Source organism: Elephas maximus, chromosome 17 (assembly GCF_024166365.1).
Source record: "Elephas maximus indicus isolate mEleMax1 chromosome 17, mEleMax1 primary haplotype, whole genome shotgun sequence".
Lineage (NCBI taxonomy): Eukaryota > Metazoa > Chordata > Mammalia > Proboscidea > Elephantidae > Elephas > Elephas maximus.
The window spans coordinates 46,757,311-46,776,415 of record NC_064835.1 but is presented as its reverse complement, the minus strand read 5'-3'; the positions used below and the strand labels follow the sequence as shown (position 1 = coordinate 46,776,415).

General features: G+C 44.5%; 1 protein-coding gene across 1 annotated transcript in view; it reads left to right on the top strand.

The window, feature by feature from the left end:
• Window positions 1-19,105, top strand: part of RPIA (ribose 5-phosphate isomerase A) — a 33,995-nt gene that overhangs the window by 4,852 nt on the left and 10,038 nt on the right. Inside the window, exons 2-5 of the mRNA XM_049856818.1 lie at window positions 282-342; window positions 1,642-1,697; window positions 13,261-13,320; window positions 16,566-16,630. Of these exons, the coding sequence (XP_049712775.1) occupies window positions 282-342; window positions 1,642-1,697; window positions 13,261-13,320; window positions 16,566-16,630 (242 nt within the window). The remainder of the gene's footprint in view (window positions 1-281; window positions 343-1,641; window positions 1,698-13,260; window positions 13,321-16,565; window positions 16,631-19,105) is intronic.

Here is a 19,105-nt window from a genome sequence, read left to right as displayed (position 1 = left end):
ATCAGTTGTTTTCTTGGTTGGAATGTGAGAAGTGGTGGCATTGGCAGTGTTAGTGTTAGAGGTGAAGGGGGAGGACTCTGCTGCTAAATTGCTCACTGGGTACTAGGATAATGTACGGTGTTGAGGTTCAGAGTTACGTTCCAGTAAGTTGAGCACATACCTACCTTGTCCTGTGTTCATGAATTACAGTTCGTAGAATAATTTTATAACTCTAGGAAGTGAGCTGAAGAGGGAGTGTTAATATGACATTAATACATTTTGTTTTTCCTCCTCTTTGGCAGAATAACCAAGTGCTGGGAATTGGAAGTGGTTCTACAATTGTCCATGCAGTGCAGCGAATAGGTATGTTCTTGCTCTGTCTGCTGGACACTGTGGGATGATGGGGGCTGGGAGGTGGAGGAGGGGGAGGAAGTGGGGCACAGGGCCGGCACCTGGCCAGCTTGGCTCTGCAGTGCAGAGTGGGAAAGGGGCTGCCTGCCTGCCATGAGGTCAGCTGAGTGTATCTGCTCTTCTCTGAAGAGAGGAATCCCTGGGCCTCTTTAACCTGCTTTGCGGGATGCCCTTGGCTTTGTGGACTCTGTGTAGCTGGAGGGGAGGAGCTGACATAGGTGAGGTCTCAACAGAATTAATCATCGGGGTGTCATGTGTCTGTTCTGTGTTGGGTCCTGGGCCAGGCCCTTCAGAGCCTGTGGGTTTTTCAGGCAATCTTAGGCAAACAGATTGAGGTCAGAGTGGGCGTTGGCCTGTCGGTGACCTTGGAGTGGAGGTGAGGTGAGGCTCCTGTGACTGGTGGCTGGTTCTAGCAGATGCTACCTTCATTCCAATTAGGGTGTCTCAGTGCTTAGGAATTACCACCCCTGTGGCTGCTCAACAGGTCTTACTGCCCTACTCCTGTTGGTAAGAACAAAGCCCAGAGGAGAGGCTTGTCTGAATGCTAATCTCAGTTTCTAGATGCCAAAGGGCAGGTCCTGGGAGGCAAAGTCCAGGAACACTTTGTCCTTGTGGTGTAGACCTGATGCTGGCATGATAAGATGGTTTTTTCCTTAAGTTGTTTTAATAAAGCTTCCTTGAAAAGTACAAATCCAAAATGAGTAAATAAATCCCCTCTTGAACACTTTCAGGGGGCTTACAGATGGTTTATTGTTTTTCACAAAATGCAAAAGTAAAGTTCTAGTTATTCCCTAGAAAAGGCAAAATAAGGTAGTAGCTAAGACTGTGGAGCTAGACTGCCTGGGATTATTCTAGCTCTGCCCTTAACAGCCGTGTGACTAGCAAGTTAATTCACTTCTCTGCCTCAGTTTCCTCGTTTGTAAAATGGGGACAGTAGTCATAACTAGCCTTTTGGGTGGTTAGGATTGAATGAGTTCATATGTGCAGAGTTCTGCGGCTGTAGCCAGGCACATGATGGTAGCAAACACTCCGCTTTTCCTGTGATGAATCTTCACCTCCTTAGGCTTTTTGTGATGTGAGGGAAGTATGGTCACCAGCTTTTCACCAGGATGGGACACAGATGAAAGGCAGCTACCTGTCAGTGGGAGAGATACCTTTTTCTGACTGTTGGTATCAAATAAACCTTACACGTGATCAGAAAAGTAAAGTGAGGAGAGTGGAAAACCAGCAACGTGGCTTTTGTCTCCACAGCTGAAAGAGTGAAGCAAGAGAATTTGAACCTCGTCTGTATTCCCACCTCCTTCCAGGTATGTCCCGCTTTCTTTTCTGCACTTGTGACATCTGCTGCTTAGCCTCCTGGTTCCCTGAAGACGAGGATGTGTGGCTTAGGCTTGTGCACCAGGATTGCAGGTGAACGAGCCAGAGGCGGGAGAGGAGTTTACTGATTGAGGATTGCTCCTTGGAGATCTGGTTTCAGATTCATTGATTCACTCAGAGAAGTTTTTTTAGTGTGTCTTGTATTAGGTACCATGGACTATGTAGACATGACCACATGGTTTCTATCCTCAAGGAATATTATCCCCATTTAGAGGTGAAAAAACTGAGGCCGAAAGGAATTCAGTGATCTGTCAGTAATGCGAATACAGTATTTCGATGCCATGTCTAATGCTCTTTCACCGTAAAGTAGTAGAGGCTGGTGGGGGAAAGCAGTGGAGCCAGTTAAATATAGGGAAAGATGAGGAAAGAGGAGACTCAGGGAAATGGAAGGAAAAAGAGGTGCTCAGCGCAGTTAGAGTTGTCCCCCCTTCCCAAGTATGGCCATTCTGGGAGGGGCTTGTATAATCCAGTCTTGCATCAGACTAATCAAGGTGACCTGAACTGGGAAAGCAGGTTGGACTTGTAGACCGTCCTGCTTCTAGGACTTTGTGGACTCCCTTTTGGAGAGCCAGGTCAGGCCTTAGGAAACCCTGCTGTTGTGGAGGCTGGAGGAGCAGAGGGCTGGCAGCTTGCAGCCAACTCTGGTGAAAGAAATGGGTTAAGGGGCCATGAGTTTCCTTCTAAGCCAGGCGTATGGCCCAACCTCTGACTAGGGCATGGGGGCGGGGACTCCAGGTAGACAGGGAGTTAGAATAGTGTGTGCTCACAGAGCTTATTTGGTGTTAAGTCTCTGGGGGACCTTGAGTGGGGTAGGTGAACATCCGGGGGGCTGAAGACAATACGGTAATTCCTGCTGCACGCAGTAGAAAATCTGTGATTTTGCATTGGAAATCCTGCTGTCCTAAGTCAGAGTGGCTTGTGGTGGGCTTTCTTGGCTTTTTGGAAAGCTAAGTGTCCAGTTTGTCCAAGTGATTTGATCATCTAGTATTTTACTTCTTAATAAATTTTTTGGTACTGGTTTTTATTTTGAATCAAAGGTATACATACACATGGATTAAAGAATCAAACAATTCAGTTCTTTTTAAAAAAAAAATTAAAGCACTTTCCCCACTACTATTTCTTGCTCTTAAGAGGGACATACTTTTAACTCTCCTAGTTGATTGGATATTTGCTCCAATGTCTCGGAACTATGTGGTTTTCTTGCCGTTTGTTTTTTCAACTTCAGGTAGTATTTCTCACCCTGAACTGTGGAAGGTGAGCATGTGGTTACCCTTTACCTCCTTGCTCTCACAGTATAGTTACATTTTGATAGGCCATTACTCAGTGTTTGCAGAACCATGATGGCAGATTACAGGTGAACCACGTCAGTGTATTATGGTTATTCTCGCTTACCTGTCCGGTATTTTGTTTTCCCCCAAAGTTAAGTATCTGTTGCCTCGTTTTTTCATTTGCTTGGTGTATACTTCTTACTGATTCAACCCCACACTTTTAGCCAGTTGGAGAAGTCTCAGTTCTCTCAGACACAGTGGTGTTCTATCCCATCAGTTCCACCTTCTTGGAGGAATCTCTGTGGAGCACTGAGATTGGCAGTGGTGTAGGCTGCTGCACTCAGCTGTTGTCATGAGGTCTCCCTTCCCAGGCCAGAAGTATCCTCCTCTGATGTTTTGAATCACCCTGTTTCTTTATCCTGTTCCTCCATGACCCTCAGCTCCGCCCATCAGTTACCCTTTTGTTTTGTTTCCTTCCTTGTTTTGGTGAAACACGTTCTCTAGGTAGTTTCCCAAGTGCATGGGATGGAAATTTGTCGACACTTTGTATGTCTGAAAATGTCTTCATTCTACCCTCCTTTGTAGTCATTTGGCTTGGTAGGGAATTCTGTGTTAAATAATTTCTTTGGAATTTTGAAGGCACTTCTCTGCTGTCTTCTGATTTTCAGTTTTTCTGTTGAGCTTGATGCCATTTTGGTTCTTGATCCTTTGTAAGAAACCTATTTTTTATTCTCTGAATCTTTATAGTGTTATATATTTTTTGTCTCCAATGTTCCAAAATTTCACCATGATATATCTTGGTGTGGGTTTGTTTTCATTGATTCATTCATCGTGCTGGGCGCTTGCTAGGGTATTTCATTCTGTGAATTCATACTTGTAAAAATGGCTTAGGGGCAGTGTCTGACCTGCTCTAACCCCAGAAGGGGGAAGGAGAACCAAGATAACAGTGCAAGGCTGATTGCCATGAGGCAGAGCTGGATAAGCCTCCTCTCTGCCACCTTTACTAATTCTGACTCCAACCATCCCTCATACAGCACTCTCTACTTCTCTGCTGAGTTTGATAATTCACTGTAGTGGCCACCTAGAACTCACAGACCATACTGAGGGTTATGGAGTTTATTAGGGAAATAACAGGTACAATTCAGGCTCAGGAACACTTGGGATACAGTTCTCTCATCAGGACAGCTTCTTCCCAGCGGTGCTTGCAGGCCTGCCTCTTCCTGGCCCTAGGCCTCTCCCCAGAGGCACTCAGCTTTCTCCCTACAGCTCTCTGCTCCTGGCTGTTCTTCCCCAGTGGTGGTAGAGTCCTTCTCTCTGCTCTGGAATTGGCTCTGTTTGAAGGCAAAGCTGATCAATCCCCTTGGTAGGCCACAATTACCCTATCACACAGTCCCGACCCATCACCCTGGTGGGAGTTACAAGACCATGCTTAGAAATGCCACGCACGAATGTAATCCACCACAACACTCTTCAATTTGGGGGATTTTTAAAAAATTATTATTTCTTTGCTTTTCTCCCCTACTTTCTCAGGTCTCTCATTCTAGGTCTGCCTTTGGTGTGTGTTTGTGGACCAGCCTACTTTGTCCTTACACTGTGCTTTCTGATAGAGCTTAAGCTTTTTCTTTTTCTAACCCTTTTGTTTAATTTCTAAGAACTTTTTTTTCTTTTTTAAAGTAGAATCTCATTCTTGTTTTATAGGTTTAAGATTAAAAAATTTTTCTTTTGTCTTCCTGAAAATATTAATGATAGTTTTTTTTTAAAGACTCTGTGGGCTTTGTTTCCTCAAAGTTGCTTTTCTTTGCTTTTTGGAGGTATAATTTACATAGAGTAAAAATTTACCCTTTTTAGTGTGTAGTTGTGAGTTTTGACAAACACATACAGTACATGTAACAGCCAACACAGTTAAAATATTGTTGACCTGTTTTTATCTTACTTTGTTATATTTATGCTTTTTGTATTCTGGCACTCCTGAGCTGTGTTCTTTTGAAGAGCGGTCTGCTAAGACGCTAATTGAAGCTTCTCAGGAAAAGGGTGCTCTTCACTCGAGGCTTGTCTGCTAAGCCATTACCTTGGTGAACTGGTATCAGCTCCTTTGTCTGTCCTCTGGCTAGTCAGATTTCTCAGAGATGATGGCCGAGCTCCTTTTTGGTATAAGCGTACATGTCTACCCATGTCCTGGGAGCCAAGTGGGTGAAGAAGGCTTGAAGGTGCCAATCAATGTACTGGATGGAAATTTGCACTGAACTCTCTTATTTTTCACTAATATGTTTGTCGTAGTTGGGAAAAACGTCCACAACAGTTTGCAGTGTCTTCTTGAATCTGGGCTTGGCCATTTGACTTGTTTTTTTTCCAGTGAGTCATTCAAGCAGAGGCTTGAAAATGGCTTGTGCACTGGGGCTTGGCCCCCTTGCTGCTGGGAACCGTTCGGCACCATGTGGGGCATCCTGCACTGGTCTCCCAGAGGCTGAGAGTCCCCACGGAGAGCCGTTCCAGCCTTGTGAGTGAGGCCATCCCAGACCAGCTAGCCCAGAGGACTTCCCAGTCAGCCCATGGAATCATCAGAAATAATAAATATTTGCAGTTTTAAGCCACTGAGTTTTGGGTTAGATGCTCTGCAACTGTAGCTCACAGGTACAGTAACCATGTCCTCAGCTGTGCCTGGCAACCCAGTCCAGAGACGGGTTTTCCCTTCTTCAGAGAGTAAAGCTGCTCCTCTGGGAGCAGGGGAGAAGACTGGAGGTGTAACAGTTTTTAAATAGCCTTTCAACTGACCTTCCCTTTTTCACTCCCGTTGTCACATCTGCTTCCAGAAGCTCACGGGGCCGCTGATTTCCTGCGTCTTTGGGGGAGGTTCTGTGGTTTGGGTTTGGTTGCTTCTCAGCTTTCTTCAGTTCTGGGTTAGGCTTTGGCTTTCTTAGTTCTGCCATTCACCAACTGCCAACCAGCATCCAGCTGTTAGAAGTTGCTGCTGTTTTGTCCTCGTCTGTTCGCTGTAAGATTTATACCTTTAAGAAAAGAAATTCTTAAGAAAGACTAAGAAGAAAGTTTTAGAGAAGTTTTGGGAGACAGCTGAGCTAAATACAGGTGTTCAAATTGTGATCTTTAACTGAAGTTTGATTCTTTGTTTTTAAGAGGGCATTTTCCTAACCCACCTATGTTTTTATGGTGGTAACTGATAACAGTGTACCCAAATTAGAAATGCTGGCCAGTTCCAGTTAATTAGGTGGAGGAGTCACTGCAAGTTCACAGGGCTTTTTAAGATTCACTTATTCGGGGTTATTGTTTGTTTGTTTGTTTGTTTTTTAACCTTCAGACCCAAAGTCTTGTGTCAGGTTTAGTCAGAAGGCAATCTGCTGAAATGATGAAAAGGAAATCAAAATATTTCTTACCCTGCTTTTTTCTTTTAATAATTTATTTTTGTTGTTGAAAACATACAGCAATTGTCCTACTTTTAAAATATACTTATTGGATTTAATTTAATTTTTTTTTTTTTTGTAGATTTCTCTTTGTAGATAAAGGCCTTTGGAAGAGGAAAAGAAAAAAAAAAAAAAAAGAAAGAAAGCCAGACCTGATGTAAGCCAAACACAGTGTTCATTGTTCACTCTGGCCTTTAGTCCCACCTCAGTTAGGTGGTCAGAGGGAAAATGCGAAGAGTTTTCAAGTTTTATTGGGAAATTTATGACAAATGGAAGCATTGGCCACATGCCACCATCCCTAATTACAAGAGACATTTGGGGGCGCCAGCAGGAAATTCCGGTGGTGTAGTGGTTAAGAGCTAGGGCTGCTAACCATAAAGGTTGGCAGTTCGAGTCCACCAGGCGCTCCTTGGGAACCCTGTGGGGCAGTTCTACTCTGCCCTGTAAGGTTGCTGTGAGTCAGAATCGACTCAGTGGCAATGGGCTTGGGTTGAGAGGTTGCTGTGAGGAGGCATTGCTTCCTGTCTTTTCAGAAGCACAAGCTAATCAGTTGCCCTGTTCCCCGCCTTTTTAAGTGCTCTGACTGGAGGAGACAGGGAGGTGGTTTGATTCACACCCTCAGGAAGCCTCTTAGCTTGAGATCTGGGGGTCTGGTGTCCAGCAGGTACTGAGTTTAGTCAGGGTCGGGCACCTGGGGCTGGGTTGGTGCTGACCCAGCCAGTGAGGGGCCCCAGGGAGGGCAAATGAGGCACAAGCCATTCATGGATATGTCTCCTTCATGGGCCGTGTGAGAAAGTCCAGACCTTATCTCTGGTCACCAGTCCCTCTGGAGCATCTGGAAGTAGGGACTAGGGCCATTGTTAGGGAGTATGGGGTGAGTCCTAATTATATGGTATAAAAAACAAGTAATCGATTCTTATTGGAGATAGTAAAGAAGGCATGAAGGAGGCAACGTTGAGATTTGCCTGGAAAATGGAAGAGTGATCTTGGCTTAGAACCTCGTCTTCTCTCCTGCTAAAACTTCAACTACTCAAGGTCTAGGGCAGAATCCCCTCAGGTCTCAGCACAGACTTCTGAACCTGCTCAGTGCTTAATAAATGTTTGTTTTTGTGTATTTTCATACAAGTTATAAATGATAATTACGGGAAGCATTTAGACAGACAGAAGCCAGTGGAGAGGAGAGCCCTGGTGTGCTGGGTGAGGAGGTGTGGAGTGGGGGAGTCCGGTCAAAGGAGGGGGATGGGACAGTTGGGAATTGTTGATGGGAACAGGTTAAAGGGACCCACCCCAGTGGGATTTTAGTGTGTGTGGGGGGGGGGCGGGTAAACATATACACAACAAAACATAGGCCAATTAAAAAACTTTTGCATTTGTAATTCAGGGACATTGATTATATTCTTCAAATTACACAGCCATTCTCGTTATCCTTTTCCAAATTATTCCACCACTGAGTGGGATCTTGAGGGGGTCCAATGTTTGGTTGTCCATCCTCACAGTGGCGACTTACTGAGCACCCCCACATTGTGGATGGGGATGTACAGACCCTGTCCTTGTGTCATTGCATATTGTCTGTCTGGGGAGATGGGAGGGTCCCGGAGCTTGTAGAAATGAGGAGTGTGGCAGGAGCGTGTCACAGCAGGCCCCCCAGCTGCAGAACACAACTCTTACCTTCCAGGCCTCTCTCAGTGCCAGGCTCTAGGCTAGGCACTGGAACAGGCAGCTGGTGGTGGTGGTGGGAAGACAAAGTTTAGTCAGACATAGTGTTCATTTGTTGTTGTTAGGTGCTGTCGAGTTGGTTCCAACTCATAGCGGCCCTGTGTACAACAGAACAAAACACTGCCCGGTCCTGCACCAACCTCAGAATCGTCATGCTCGAGCCCATTGTTGCAGCTCCTTTGTCAGTCCATCTCTTTGAGGGTCTTCCTCTTTTTCACTGACCTCTGCTTTACCAAGCATGATGTCCTTCTCCAGAGACTGGCCCCTACTGATAACATGTCCAAAATATGTGAGATGAAGTCTTGCCATTCTTGCTTCTAAGAAGCATTGTGAATGTACTTCTTCCAAGACAGATTTGTGTGTTCTTCTGGCAGTCTGTGGTATATTCAATATTCTTCGCCAGCATCATAATTCAAAGGCATTGGTTAACTCTCATGCATATGAGGTGATTGAAAACACAATGGCTTGGGTCAGGCTTACCTTAGTCCTCAAGGTGACGTCTTAGATTTTTAACACTTTAAAGAAGTCCTTTGCAGCAGATTTGCCCAGTGCAACACGTCCTTTGATTTCTTGACTGGTGCTTCCATGGGTGTTAATTGTGGATCCAAGTAAAAGGAAATCCTTGACAACTTCAGTCTTTTCTCAGCTTATCATGATGTTGCTTATTGGTCCAGTTGTGACAATTTTTGTCTTCTTTATGTTAAGGTGATCTCTACTGATATTCATCAGTAAGTGCTTTAAGCCCTCTTCGCTTTCAGCAAGCAAGGCTGTGTTGTCTGAATATGGAGGTTGTTAATGAGTCTTCCTCGAATTCTGATGCCCCGTTTTTCTTCATATAGCCCAGCTTCTCAGTTCGTTTGCTCAACATACAGATTGAATAAATATGGTGAAAGAATACAGCCCTGATGCACACCATTCCTGACTTTAAACTGCAGTATCCCCTTGTTCTGTTTGAACAACTACCTCTTAGTCTGTGTACAGGCTCCACATGAGCACAGTTTAACAAACTGACGGACGAGTGGTTGGGTGTTTACTTAAGGTATGTATATTTTTATAGGGATAGAGATTTTTTGTGCATGGGAAGTGTGTGTATCACTGTCTGTAGTGTCCAACAAAGGAGCCCTGGTGGCCCAGTGGTTAAGTGCTCAGCTGCCAACTGAAAGGTTGGCATTCGAACCCATCAGCCGCTCTGTGGGAGAAAGATGTGGCAGTTGGCTTCTGTAAAGACTACAGACTTGGGTTGGGGCAGTTCTCTTCTGTCCTCTAGGGTTGCTATGAGTCAGAATTGACTCGAGGCAACATGTTAGTGTCCAGCGTGGTGCATGGCTCTTAGTAAATATTCTGTAAGTGTTCATTGAGTGAATTAATGCTGCATTTATGTGCATATTTCTTTCTTTGTTTTAGAAGTGCTTGGTAGAGGAGAAGGTGAGCTAATGTACCTTTTAGAAGGAGAGCCGCCTTCTTGTCCTGGGGGGTGGGGAAGGCTTCCTGGAGAGGATGGCATTTGAGGTGGGCACCAGGCTCCAGAGCTCAGGAGGAGGCAGGGCATTTCAGGTGGGGGAGGGAATGCCAAGATCTCAAAGAAGTGTTTTTACAATCGTTATTATTAATAGCATTATTATTTAAGGTGATTTAATTCCATTTATAAGCAAAGGCCACCCCCGTTTTCTTTTTCTTCTACCATTTCCTCTCTCTTCCTTTTCTTCTAGTTCTTTCCCTGGTCCTTAGACAGGACAGGAAAGCAGAAGACTGTGCTTCTGGTCCTTGCTGTTAATTCCTCCCTGCAAATTCCCTGGGCATCCGTTCCTTCCTTGTAACCAGTCTGTGCTGGGGCTCCTTCCAGATCTAACTCAGGATTGATTATTTACCCAGCTGTTGGCTCAATATGATGATAACTGCAGAGGGGTGTCCCTGGGTGGCGCGAAGCGCTCCTCTGCTAACCTAAAGGTTGGTGGCTCAAACCCACCCAGTGGCATCACGGAAGAAAGGCCTGGCACTCTGCTGTAAATGACCACAGCCAACAAACCCAATGGAACCATTTACTCTGTAGTACATGGGATCACTATGAGTTGGAATTGACTTGATGGCAACAGGTTTGGTTTGTACGGGGGTAGAGGATTACTGGAGAATATAAAATCTGTTCTCTCACTTTGATTACAGTGTAAATGGGCTAATAGGACATCTTTGTAAAACAGTAATACCTACCACCAAGTGGCGCAAGCAGTCCTGAACTTAATAAACGTTATCTTAACCTAAAAGGATATATTTGCACAGGATTTTTCATAGAAGTCACGTTAGAACAGTTTCTTGACTTCCAGTTTTTACATAAGTGTGTACACAGTTCAGTATTGTTCCTAACAGGTACAAAGTTAATAGGAAATTGTAGTGCATTTCAAAGTTTTATTCACCATCATACGATATCACACGAAACTATATGAATTTATATAACACTTTCTGTATAGATATCTGTTTCTATAGAACAGATTATCCCAAAAGTTAGCAGCTTAAAACAACACGCATATTAGCTCACGTAGTTTCTGGAGGCCAGGAATCTGGAGAAATTTAGCTGGGTGGTTCCGCTTTGGGCCTCCCATGAGGTTGCAGTTAAGCTGTTGGCCAAGGCCGCAGTCATCCAAGACAGCTGTGGTTGAAGGATCTACTTCCAAACCCACTCATGTGGCTGTTTGCAGGCCTCAGCTCTGCACAGGCTGGTGGGTAAGAGCCTCACTCAGTCACCACATGGACCTTTTCCCAGGCTGTCTCAGTGGCCTAAGGACTTGGCTGCTGGTCTTTCCCAGAGATTGGTCATGCACGCAGCAGGACTGTCTCTCTCCCCTCACCAGGCCGATGCCACATTTGCATCTCAGAGGTGTCTGGTCGCACAGCCAGCCCGAGTGAGGGGGTTGCACAAGGTTGCAAAGACCAGGAGGGTAGGGGTCACTAGGGGCCATCCTGGAGGCTGCTACCATGCCTTCCTCAGCATCCGGAGGTAGAGGATGGCTTCTCTAGTACTACTTCTGAGCAATCTAGGCTCTGAAAAGTATTCCAGTAATACCATTTTTATTGTTTCTCCATTTCATTATATATTTTTCTTAAGTAAGAATCAAAATCTTTAATGTCATTATTTTTAATTTGAACATGTTTTTTTGTCACCATTTTGTTTTAGCATTTTATTAGGAAATTTCAAATTCAGAAGAGGATAAAGAACAGTATAATGAACTTCCATGTATCCATCACCCATCTTCATCAGTTACCGATTCATGGCTGATCTTGTTTCATCTGTTCCCTGTTTCCTTCCACGTTTGTTATTTTGAAACAAATCCCAGGCATAATTTCATTTCATTGTATGTATTTCATTGTGTTTCTCTGAAAAATAGGAAATCGTTTTGAGATAGGAAAGAAATAGGCAGGGAGCCTGGCAACTTGCGACTTACTTACAATCCTATGTGTTTGGCTAATACAAAACCCCCATCCTGGAATGTGTGATAAGAACAAACAGTGTTCTCTGTTGTAAGATGTTCTTTTCAGAAGGACTAGCCAGATCTGGTCCCTGGAGCATGTGTAGATATCCGCAAGGTGACTCGAGACAGGAATTGAACCGGCACCACGGGAGGGACTGCGCAGGTGCGACATCCCATAATATGTCCTGCTACGAATCCCAGGAGCCTCTGGGACAGGAGCTGTCTTAAAGCAATCTTAGAAAGCTGCTGCGCATGCACTGTAGTGAACAAATCCCCGCCTGCACAGGCCGCTTCCTGGAAAACCCCGCCTGTGCCCATGAGTAAGCGTAGATCTTTTCCTGCTCAAAAACCTTTAAAAACCCGTGCAAATCCTTTGTTCTGGGAGACGGGTAAGCATTGCCTGGGCTGTCCTCTGCTTAGGCTGTCCTCGTTTCAGCTTGCAAGCCCTTTTAATAAAGCTTTGCTCATGTGGAAAATTTTCCGTGCCTTACCTGTTCATTCTTGACCAGTGAGAGGCAAGAACCTTATTCAATTAAAGGCATAGAGGCACCGGCAACAATTTAAACGTCGTAACAGTACTAAAGAAATGAACGCTATTCCTTAACAGCATCAAATACCCAGTGTTCACATTTATCCTATCGTATTATCTTTTAAAAATATTTTTTCCGATTTGTTTGAGTCAGGATCCAAGTAAGGCCCATACATTGTAAATTTCAGGGTCCTTGTGTTTTATTCCTAGAGTTCTCGGCTTTGGGATTAGGAGGTTGGCATCTGTCATTTCACCCTTCTGCACTGTTATACAGACGAGAAAACTTGCCAAGGGTCATACTTTTCATCTCTGGACTCTCCTGCACATCATAAGCAATGACATGAACACCAAACCTCACCAATTTGACTTGGCTGGTCAAACGTGAAAGTTCATGGTGCCTTTATTCTAGCTAAGACTCCCGCCTGGGGCCCTGTAATGGTTTGTCAGCCTGTTTAAAAGGTTAACTTCGAGATGTGTCTGTAAAGTAAGTGGGGCTGACTTTTTTCACAAGCATCCTGGTCTGGCACTCTCTTCCGCCCTAACCTTGCTCAGAACTTTTGTTCAGTTTTATCATTGCCTTTTTGGGAGAAGATTTGCTGAATTCCTCACTTTGCCATTCCGGAAGTCCAGCCTCCGTCTTTTTTTTGACTGTATATATTCTTTGTGAATTTTTACTTAACAGTATAATCTGGAAATCACTTCATATCAATGTATAGAGATTTTCCTCAGCCTTTTCTCATATCATTGGAGTTTTAAAAAAGCTTTGCTAATCTTTTGTGAATTTTGTACTCTTTTTTTTTTTAATACTTGTATTACCACTCTAGAGGCCCATGGCACTGACTTGAGTAGGAGGTCACTGAGGAGGAGCTCTTAGCATTGAAACGGAGCCTTCACCATGTGGTGTTTGCCTCCTTGCAGCTCCCAGGCTTCATTAGCAGTTGGCATTCATGGGGCTCGCTCTCCTACGTTTTGGTGGGCCAGATTTGGGAGGGAGCCCGACTCAGGACTCAGTTCTTGAAACATAAACCCCAAAGAATTCTGATTGTTCTCAGCATGTGCTCAGAGTAAGTGATTATGGGTGCTTTCTTTTGTGTCCCCTGCAGGCCCGTCAGCTCATCTTGCAATATGGCTTAACCCTTAGTGACCTGGACCGACACCCAGAGGTAAGAGAGTTAGGCTGCTGTGTCCTTCTGGCTCTTGAGAATATATACAGCAAAACGTACACCGATTAAGCAGTTTCTACATGTGCAGTTTAGTCACACTGATTACATTCTTCGAGTTGTGCAACCTTTCTTACCCTCCTTTTCTGAGTTGATCCTCCATCAATATCAACTCACTCCCCTCTAAGGTTCCTATCTAATCTTTTAAGTTGCTGTTGTCCATTTGATCCCATATAGATCTTAAAAGAGCATGATGTTCAAGGCAGACCTTTTTTTACTAGTTAAGCTAAACTATAGTTTTAAGATGATTTCAGGGGATATTTTTGGCTTAAGGTTTAAAGATTATCTCAGGACAGTAGTTTCAGGGGTTCATCCAACCTCCATGGCTCCAGAAAGTCTAGAGTCCATGAGATTTTAATATTCTATTCTGCATCTTCCCCCTTTTGATCAGGATTCTTCTATGGAATCTTTGATCAAAATGTTCAGTAATGGTAGCCGGGCACCATCTAGTTCTTCTGGTCTCATAGCAAAGGAGGCAGTTGTTCATGGAGGCAGTTAGTCACATTTTCGTATCCTCCTCCAATTCCTGACTCTCCCCCTTCCTCTGTTGCTCCAGGTGAATAGAAACCAGTTGTTATGCCATCGATGGCAGCTTGCAAGCTTTTAAGACCCCAGGCACTATGCAACGAACTAGGAGGAAGAATAGAAGCACTAAGCACATTATTAGCTCAGTTACTGGGGTGTCCCATGAAACCATGATCCTAAACCTCCAAACCAGATACCACCATGAGGATTTTGGTAGTACATAAGCAGCCTCACCAGTTGCTTTTTTTTTTTTTTCTTTTGTCGTTGTAAATATATCCATCATACAGCTTTTCCTGATTCAGCTTCTTACAGGTGTACAACTTATTGACAGCAAATGAAATAATCAGCTGTGTAACCCTACCCTTAATGTGATTTTTCCCTCACCAGTAATCCTCCCTTTCCCCCTCCCTCCTGCCCTTGGCAACCACTGATAAACTTTGGTCTTTGTACTTTGCCTTTTCTTGTCTTTTTATATAAGTGAGGTCATACAATATTTGTCCTTTTGTGATTAACGTATTTTACTCACATAATGTCTTCAAGCTCCATCCATATTGTAGCATGTATCAAGACTTCATTTCTCCTACTGGCTGAACTGACTCTTTTTATGGCTGTCACTTGCATATTAGGTGTCTCACTTGGTCTAGGTAAAAGGTCCTTGAGTCATACTAGCACTTCCCTTGGGCCCTGAGTACTAACTGTGGCTGAGGTCACAGAGGGAGAGGTGCCTAGTCCCAGTACATGCCCCGAGCACCCAGTATGAGCACAGTGAAGGGAACTGGACGAGATTAAGGCTGCACCCAGGGTTTCCTGAGAGCTGGCCCATGGAGCTTCCCACTAAGTGGAAATAAGAAATTGAAGAGGTAGCCAGAGATATTTGAAAAACTAAAATTAAGTTTGTGGTAAAAGCTGTTAAACACATGGGCAGTCCAGAGGCGATGAAGTTGATGAGGGTGAGCAGTGTCTCTCATGGTCATAGCCAACATTTACTGAGCCTTTCCTGTGCACCAGGTCTGTGCTAAGCACGGTACCTGTATTAACCTATTGAATCTCCAGCAATCTTCAGGTGGGTGCCATTATTATTCTGTTTTACAGATTTGAAAAAGGCACATTTGCCTGAGGCCACGCTGTTTGTAAGTGGCAGAGCTGGATCTGAACATCCCATTCTGGACTGTTAGTAGTTAGAAGGAAGAAGTAAAGTTTAAGCTGAGCTCTGAAGGCCAGGGGAGAACATGCCGGGGGGGAGGCGGATGGGAGTTATTGGAGCGGTTCCAGGCAGGCAGGTGGGCATTTGTGGACAGAGCCCAGACTGCCGGGGGCGATAAGGACAGACTGGGGTGGGATTCATTGGTGCGCAGGTTCAGGGGGGTGCAAGGTTGGATTGGAAGTGGGGGCTCAGTATGGCAGCTGGAAAACCAGGCTAGAGGGTCTGGATTTGAGCCAGGAAAGAGTTAACCATGTTGCTATGGCTAAGAAAGGGTTTCTAGGAAACCTGGAGAGACAGAGCCACCTGGAAAGACAGAGCCGGCTGTAGGTTGAATCAGTTGTTCAGTGACTGTTAGGAGAATGGTTTGGCCTGAAGCCCAGACGGAAAAGGTGCCCCTTGCCTTCCAGGCCCTGGAGAGTTGCCACAGCTCATCCTGGCCCTGGGCTTCGTGCAGGAGGGGGAGGAGCAAAGAGGGCTGTGACTTCACACAAAGCGCAGAATCCAGGGAAGGATGGAAACAAGGTTGTCGCTGTGAAAACTTGTAGATTTCATACCTGTGCCACTCCAGCCACTCAGCAGCTTCTGAGTAACTGCAGCTTAGACGGGAATTTGCACGGAGGTTTTTTATGCTGTTTTAAAAAACTGTGCTTGTGGCTCCTGCTTCGCCCACCCGTGCAGAGTACCGGGAGTGATGAGAAGTACATAACTTCCTTGACTTTAAGATAAATGAACCCGTTTCCCCTGGGATCGCTTTTGGGCTGGCAGTGGAGCTTTCCAACAGGGAGTGGGGGAGGCCAGACAGGTGTTTTGGTGGGATCATACTGGGGATGGCTCAGGTGATTTCCAGCTCAGGATCACCTCAAATGTGTGTCAACTTCTTTACATATCTTTTTGCTAGGGTTGGGTCCACTTTAAGTTAGCTATGTTTTTGACCACGTTCGTTCAGAGACTCCCGAATCAGTGTTTCGCAGCCATTGTTTTGTTTTTTTTTTAAGTGGTCCCCCTCCCCCATGAAATTCTGTTATCACAGACATACTGTGTGTCTATTTATGTACTTGTGGCCAGAAATCATTGAAATATCGAAGTTTTTTTTACTCCTCCGAGACCCACTTTTTGTGCCCGTCGGAGATGATATCACCCACGTTGAGAATGCATACGCGACATAATTCCAGCTTCCCTATAGTGGACGTCAGTGAGATAAGGGAGTGCAGTGTTGTGGGTAGAGCTGCTGCTAGCTCTGAATCCCAGGTCCTGCCCTTGCTTTCCTGGCTCCCTAGTGGAGCTGCTTAACCTCTTGGAGCCTCAGTTTCCCGATCAGTTAAACAGGATAACCATACCTACCTACTAACTAGTAAGGCTCTTGAGGATCTCTTGAGTTACTGCATGTCAAAGCTTAGCACAGAGCCTCCCCTCGAGAGGCCCTTAGTGACTTTTCTGTCTTTCCTTCCCCCCAACACAGATTGACCTTGCCATCGATGGTGCTGATGAAGTAGATGCTGACCTCAATCTTATCAAGGGTGGTGGGTGAGTGTTGTGAGGACTTTCTTGCTAAAGGATGTCTGCCAGTCAATCCTTAGGAAAGAAAACTGGAGTATAGAATAAACACATTACTGTGATGTTGTTTGTGAGCTTGTCTTCTACTAGAACATTGTTAGCATCTGGCCTTAGAGCCAGGGTGGCACTTCTGGTCGTTAGCAGTGACCTGGTGACTAGAAGCCTGGAGCTCTTAATGGGTTCTTTGTCTATCTCCACAGTCTTCTATTTACTTGTACTTCAGTCTCAGTCAGTGAAGCAGGCAAGGTGTCACCCAGGAAGTGGGGGAGACTGTGCTAAAGTGGAACATGCCACCTGTGTGAGGGAAAGTCACTGTTCTGCTCCAGCTGATTCACACTTTAAGAACTGTACAGACTAAACCAGACATATCACTGGGCTGGATTAGATCTGTGGGCACTAGTGTGTGGTCGTTGCTTTAAAGCTGCATGCAGTTAGGAATGCATTTATTTATTCATATGGTAAACGTTTATTCATATGGAAAACATTTATTGTGATTTAGGTGAGAGTTTACAGAGCAGATTAGTTTCTCAATAAACAGTTAATACACAAATTGTTTTGTGGCATTGGTTGCCAACCCTGCAATGTCTCAAACTCTCCCCTTCACCCCAAGTTCCGTGGTTCCATTTGTCCAGTTTTCCTGTCCCTGACTTCTCATCTTTGCTTGTGGGCTGGTATGCCCACTAGTCCCTTATACACGATGGAACTATGAAGCACGTGCCTCGTGTGTTATCGTTGGCCCTGTAGACCTGTCTAACCTTTAGCTGAAGGGTGAACCTCAGGAATGACTTCATTACTGAATTAAAAGGGTATCCAGGGGCTATACTCTTGGAGTTTCTTCAGTCTCTGTCAGACCATCAAGCCTGGTCTTTTTTGGTGTGTGTGTGTGAATTTGAATTTTGTTCTACGTTTTTCTTTCGCTCTGTCTGGGGCCCTTTATTGTGATCCCTACCAGAGCAGCTGGTGGTGGTAACCAGGCACCATCTATTTGTTCTGGCCTCAGTCTGGTGGAGGGTGTGATAGTTGTGCTCCATTAGTCCTTTGGACTAATCTTTTCCTTGTGTCTTTGGTCTTCTTTATTCTCCTTTGCTCCAGCTGTATTGGAACCAGTAGATACGTCTTAGATGGCCGGTCAGAGGATTTTAAGACCCCAGTTGCTACTCACCACAGGTTAGAGGATTTTAAGACCCCAGTTGCTATTCACCACAGGTCAGAGGATTTTAAGACCCCAGTTGCTATTCACCACAGTTGGATATAAAACATTTTCTTTATAGGCTATGTTATGCCAATCAAGCTAGATATCCCCTGAGACCACGTTCCCCAGCCCTCAGCCCAGTAGCTTGATCTGTCAGGGCGTTTGGATGTATCTCTGAAGCTATGACTTTCCCTAAGCAAGTTGTGCTGACTTCCCCAATATTGTGTGCTGTCTTACCTTTCACCAAAGTTACCACTTATCCACTACCTAGTTAGTGTTTTTTCCTCCCCCACCTCTCCCCTCCCTCTTAACCACTGAAGATGGTTCCTTTCTGTGTGGAAACATTTTCATCTGTTTTTATAATAGTGGTCTCATACAGTATTTGTCCTTTTGTGGTTGACTTATTACACAGCATAATGCCCTCCAGATTCATCCATGCTGTGAGGGGTTTCACAGATTATTCTTCATCATTGTGTAGTATTCCATTGCGTGTATGTACCATAGTTTGTTTACCCATTCATCTGTTGATAGGCCTTTAGGTTGTTTCCATCTTTTTGCTATTGTGACTAATGCTGCAGTGAATATGGGTGTGCATGTGTCTGTTCGTGTGACGGCTCTTATTTCTCTACGATGTGTTCCTAGGAGTAAGATTGCTGGATCATGTGGTATTTCTATGTCTAGCCTTTTAAGGAAGTGCCATGTCGTTTTCCAGAATGATGGTACCATTTTGCATTCCCACCAGCAATGTGTAAGAGTTCCAGTATCCCAGCAACCTCCACAATGTTTATTTTCTGTTTTTGTGATTTGTGCCAGTAATGTTAGGTGAGATGGTATCTCATTGTAGTTTTGATTTGCATTTTTCTAATGGCTAATGATAGCGAGCATTTCCCCTGTATCTGTTAGCGGCCTGAATGCCTTCTTTGATGAAGTGTCTATTCATATCCTTTGCCCATATTTTAATTGGCTCATTTGTCTTTTTGTTGTAGAGGTGTTGGATTTTCCTGTAGATTTTAGAAATTAGATCTTTGTCGAATATGTCACAGCCAGGAATTTTTTTCCAGTCTGTAGGTTGTCTTTTTACTCCTTTGATGAAGTCTTTTGATGAGTGTAAGTATTTAATTTTTAAAAGATCCCATTTATCTAACTTATCTTCTGGTGCTTCTGTATTGTTAATTATGGTTTGTATGCTGTTTATACTGTGTGTTAGGGCCTCTAGTGTTGACCCTATTCTTTCTTCCATGATGTTTATAGTT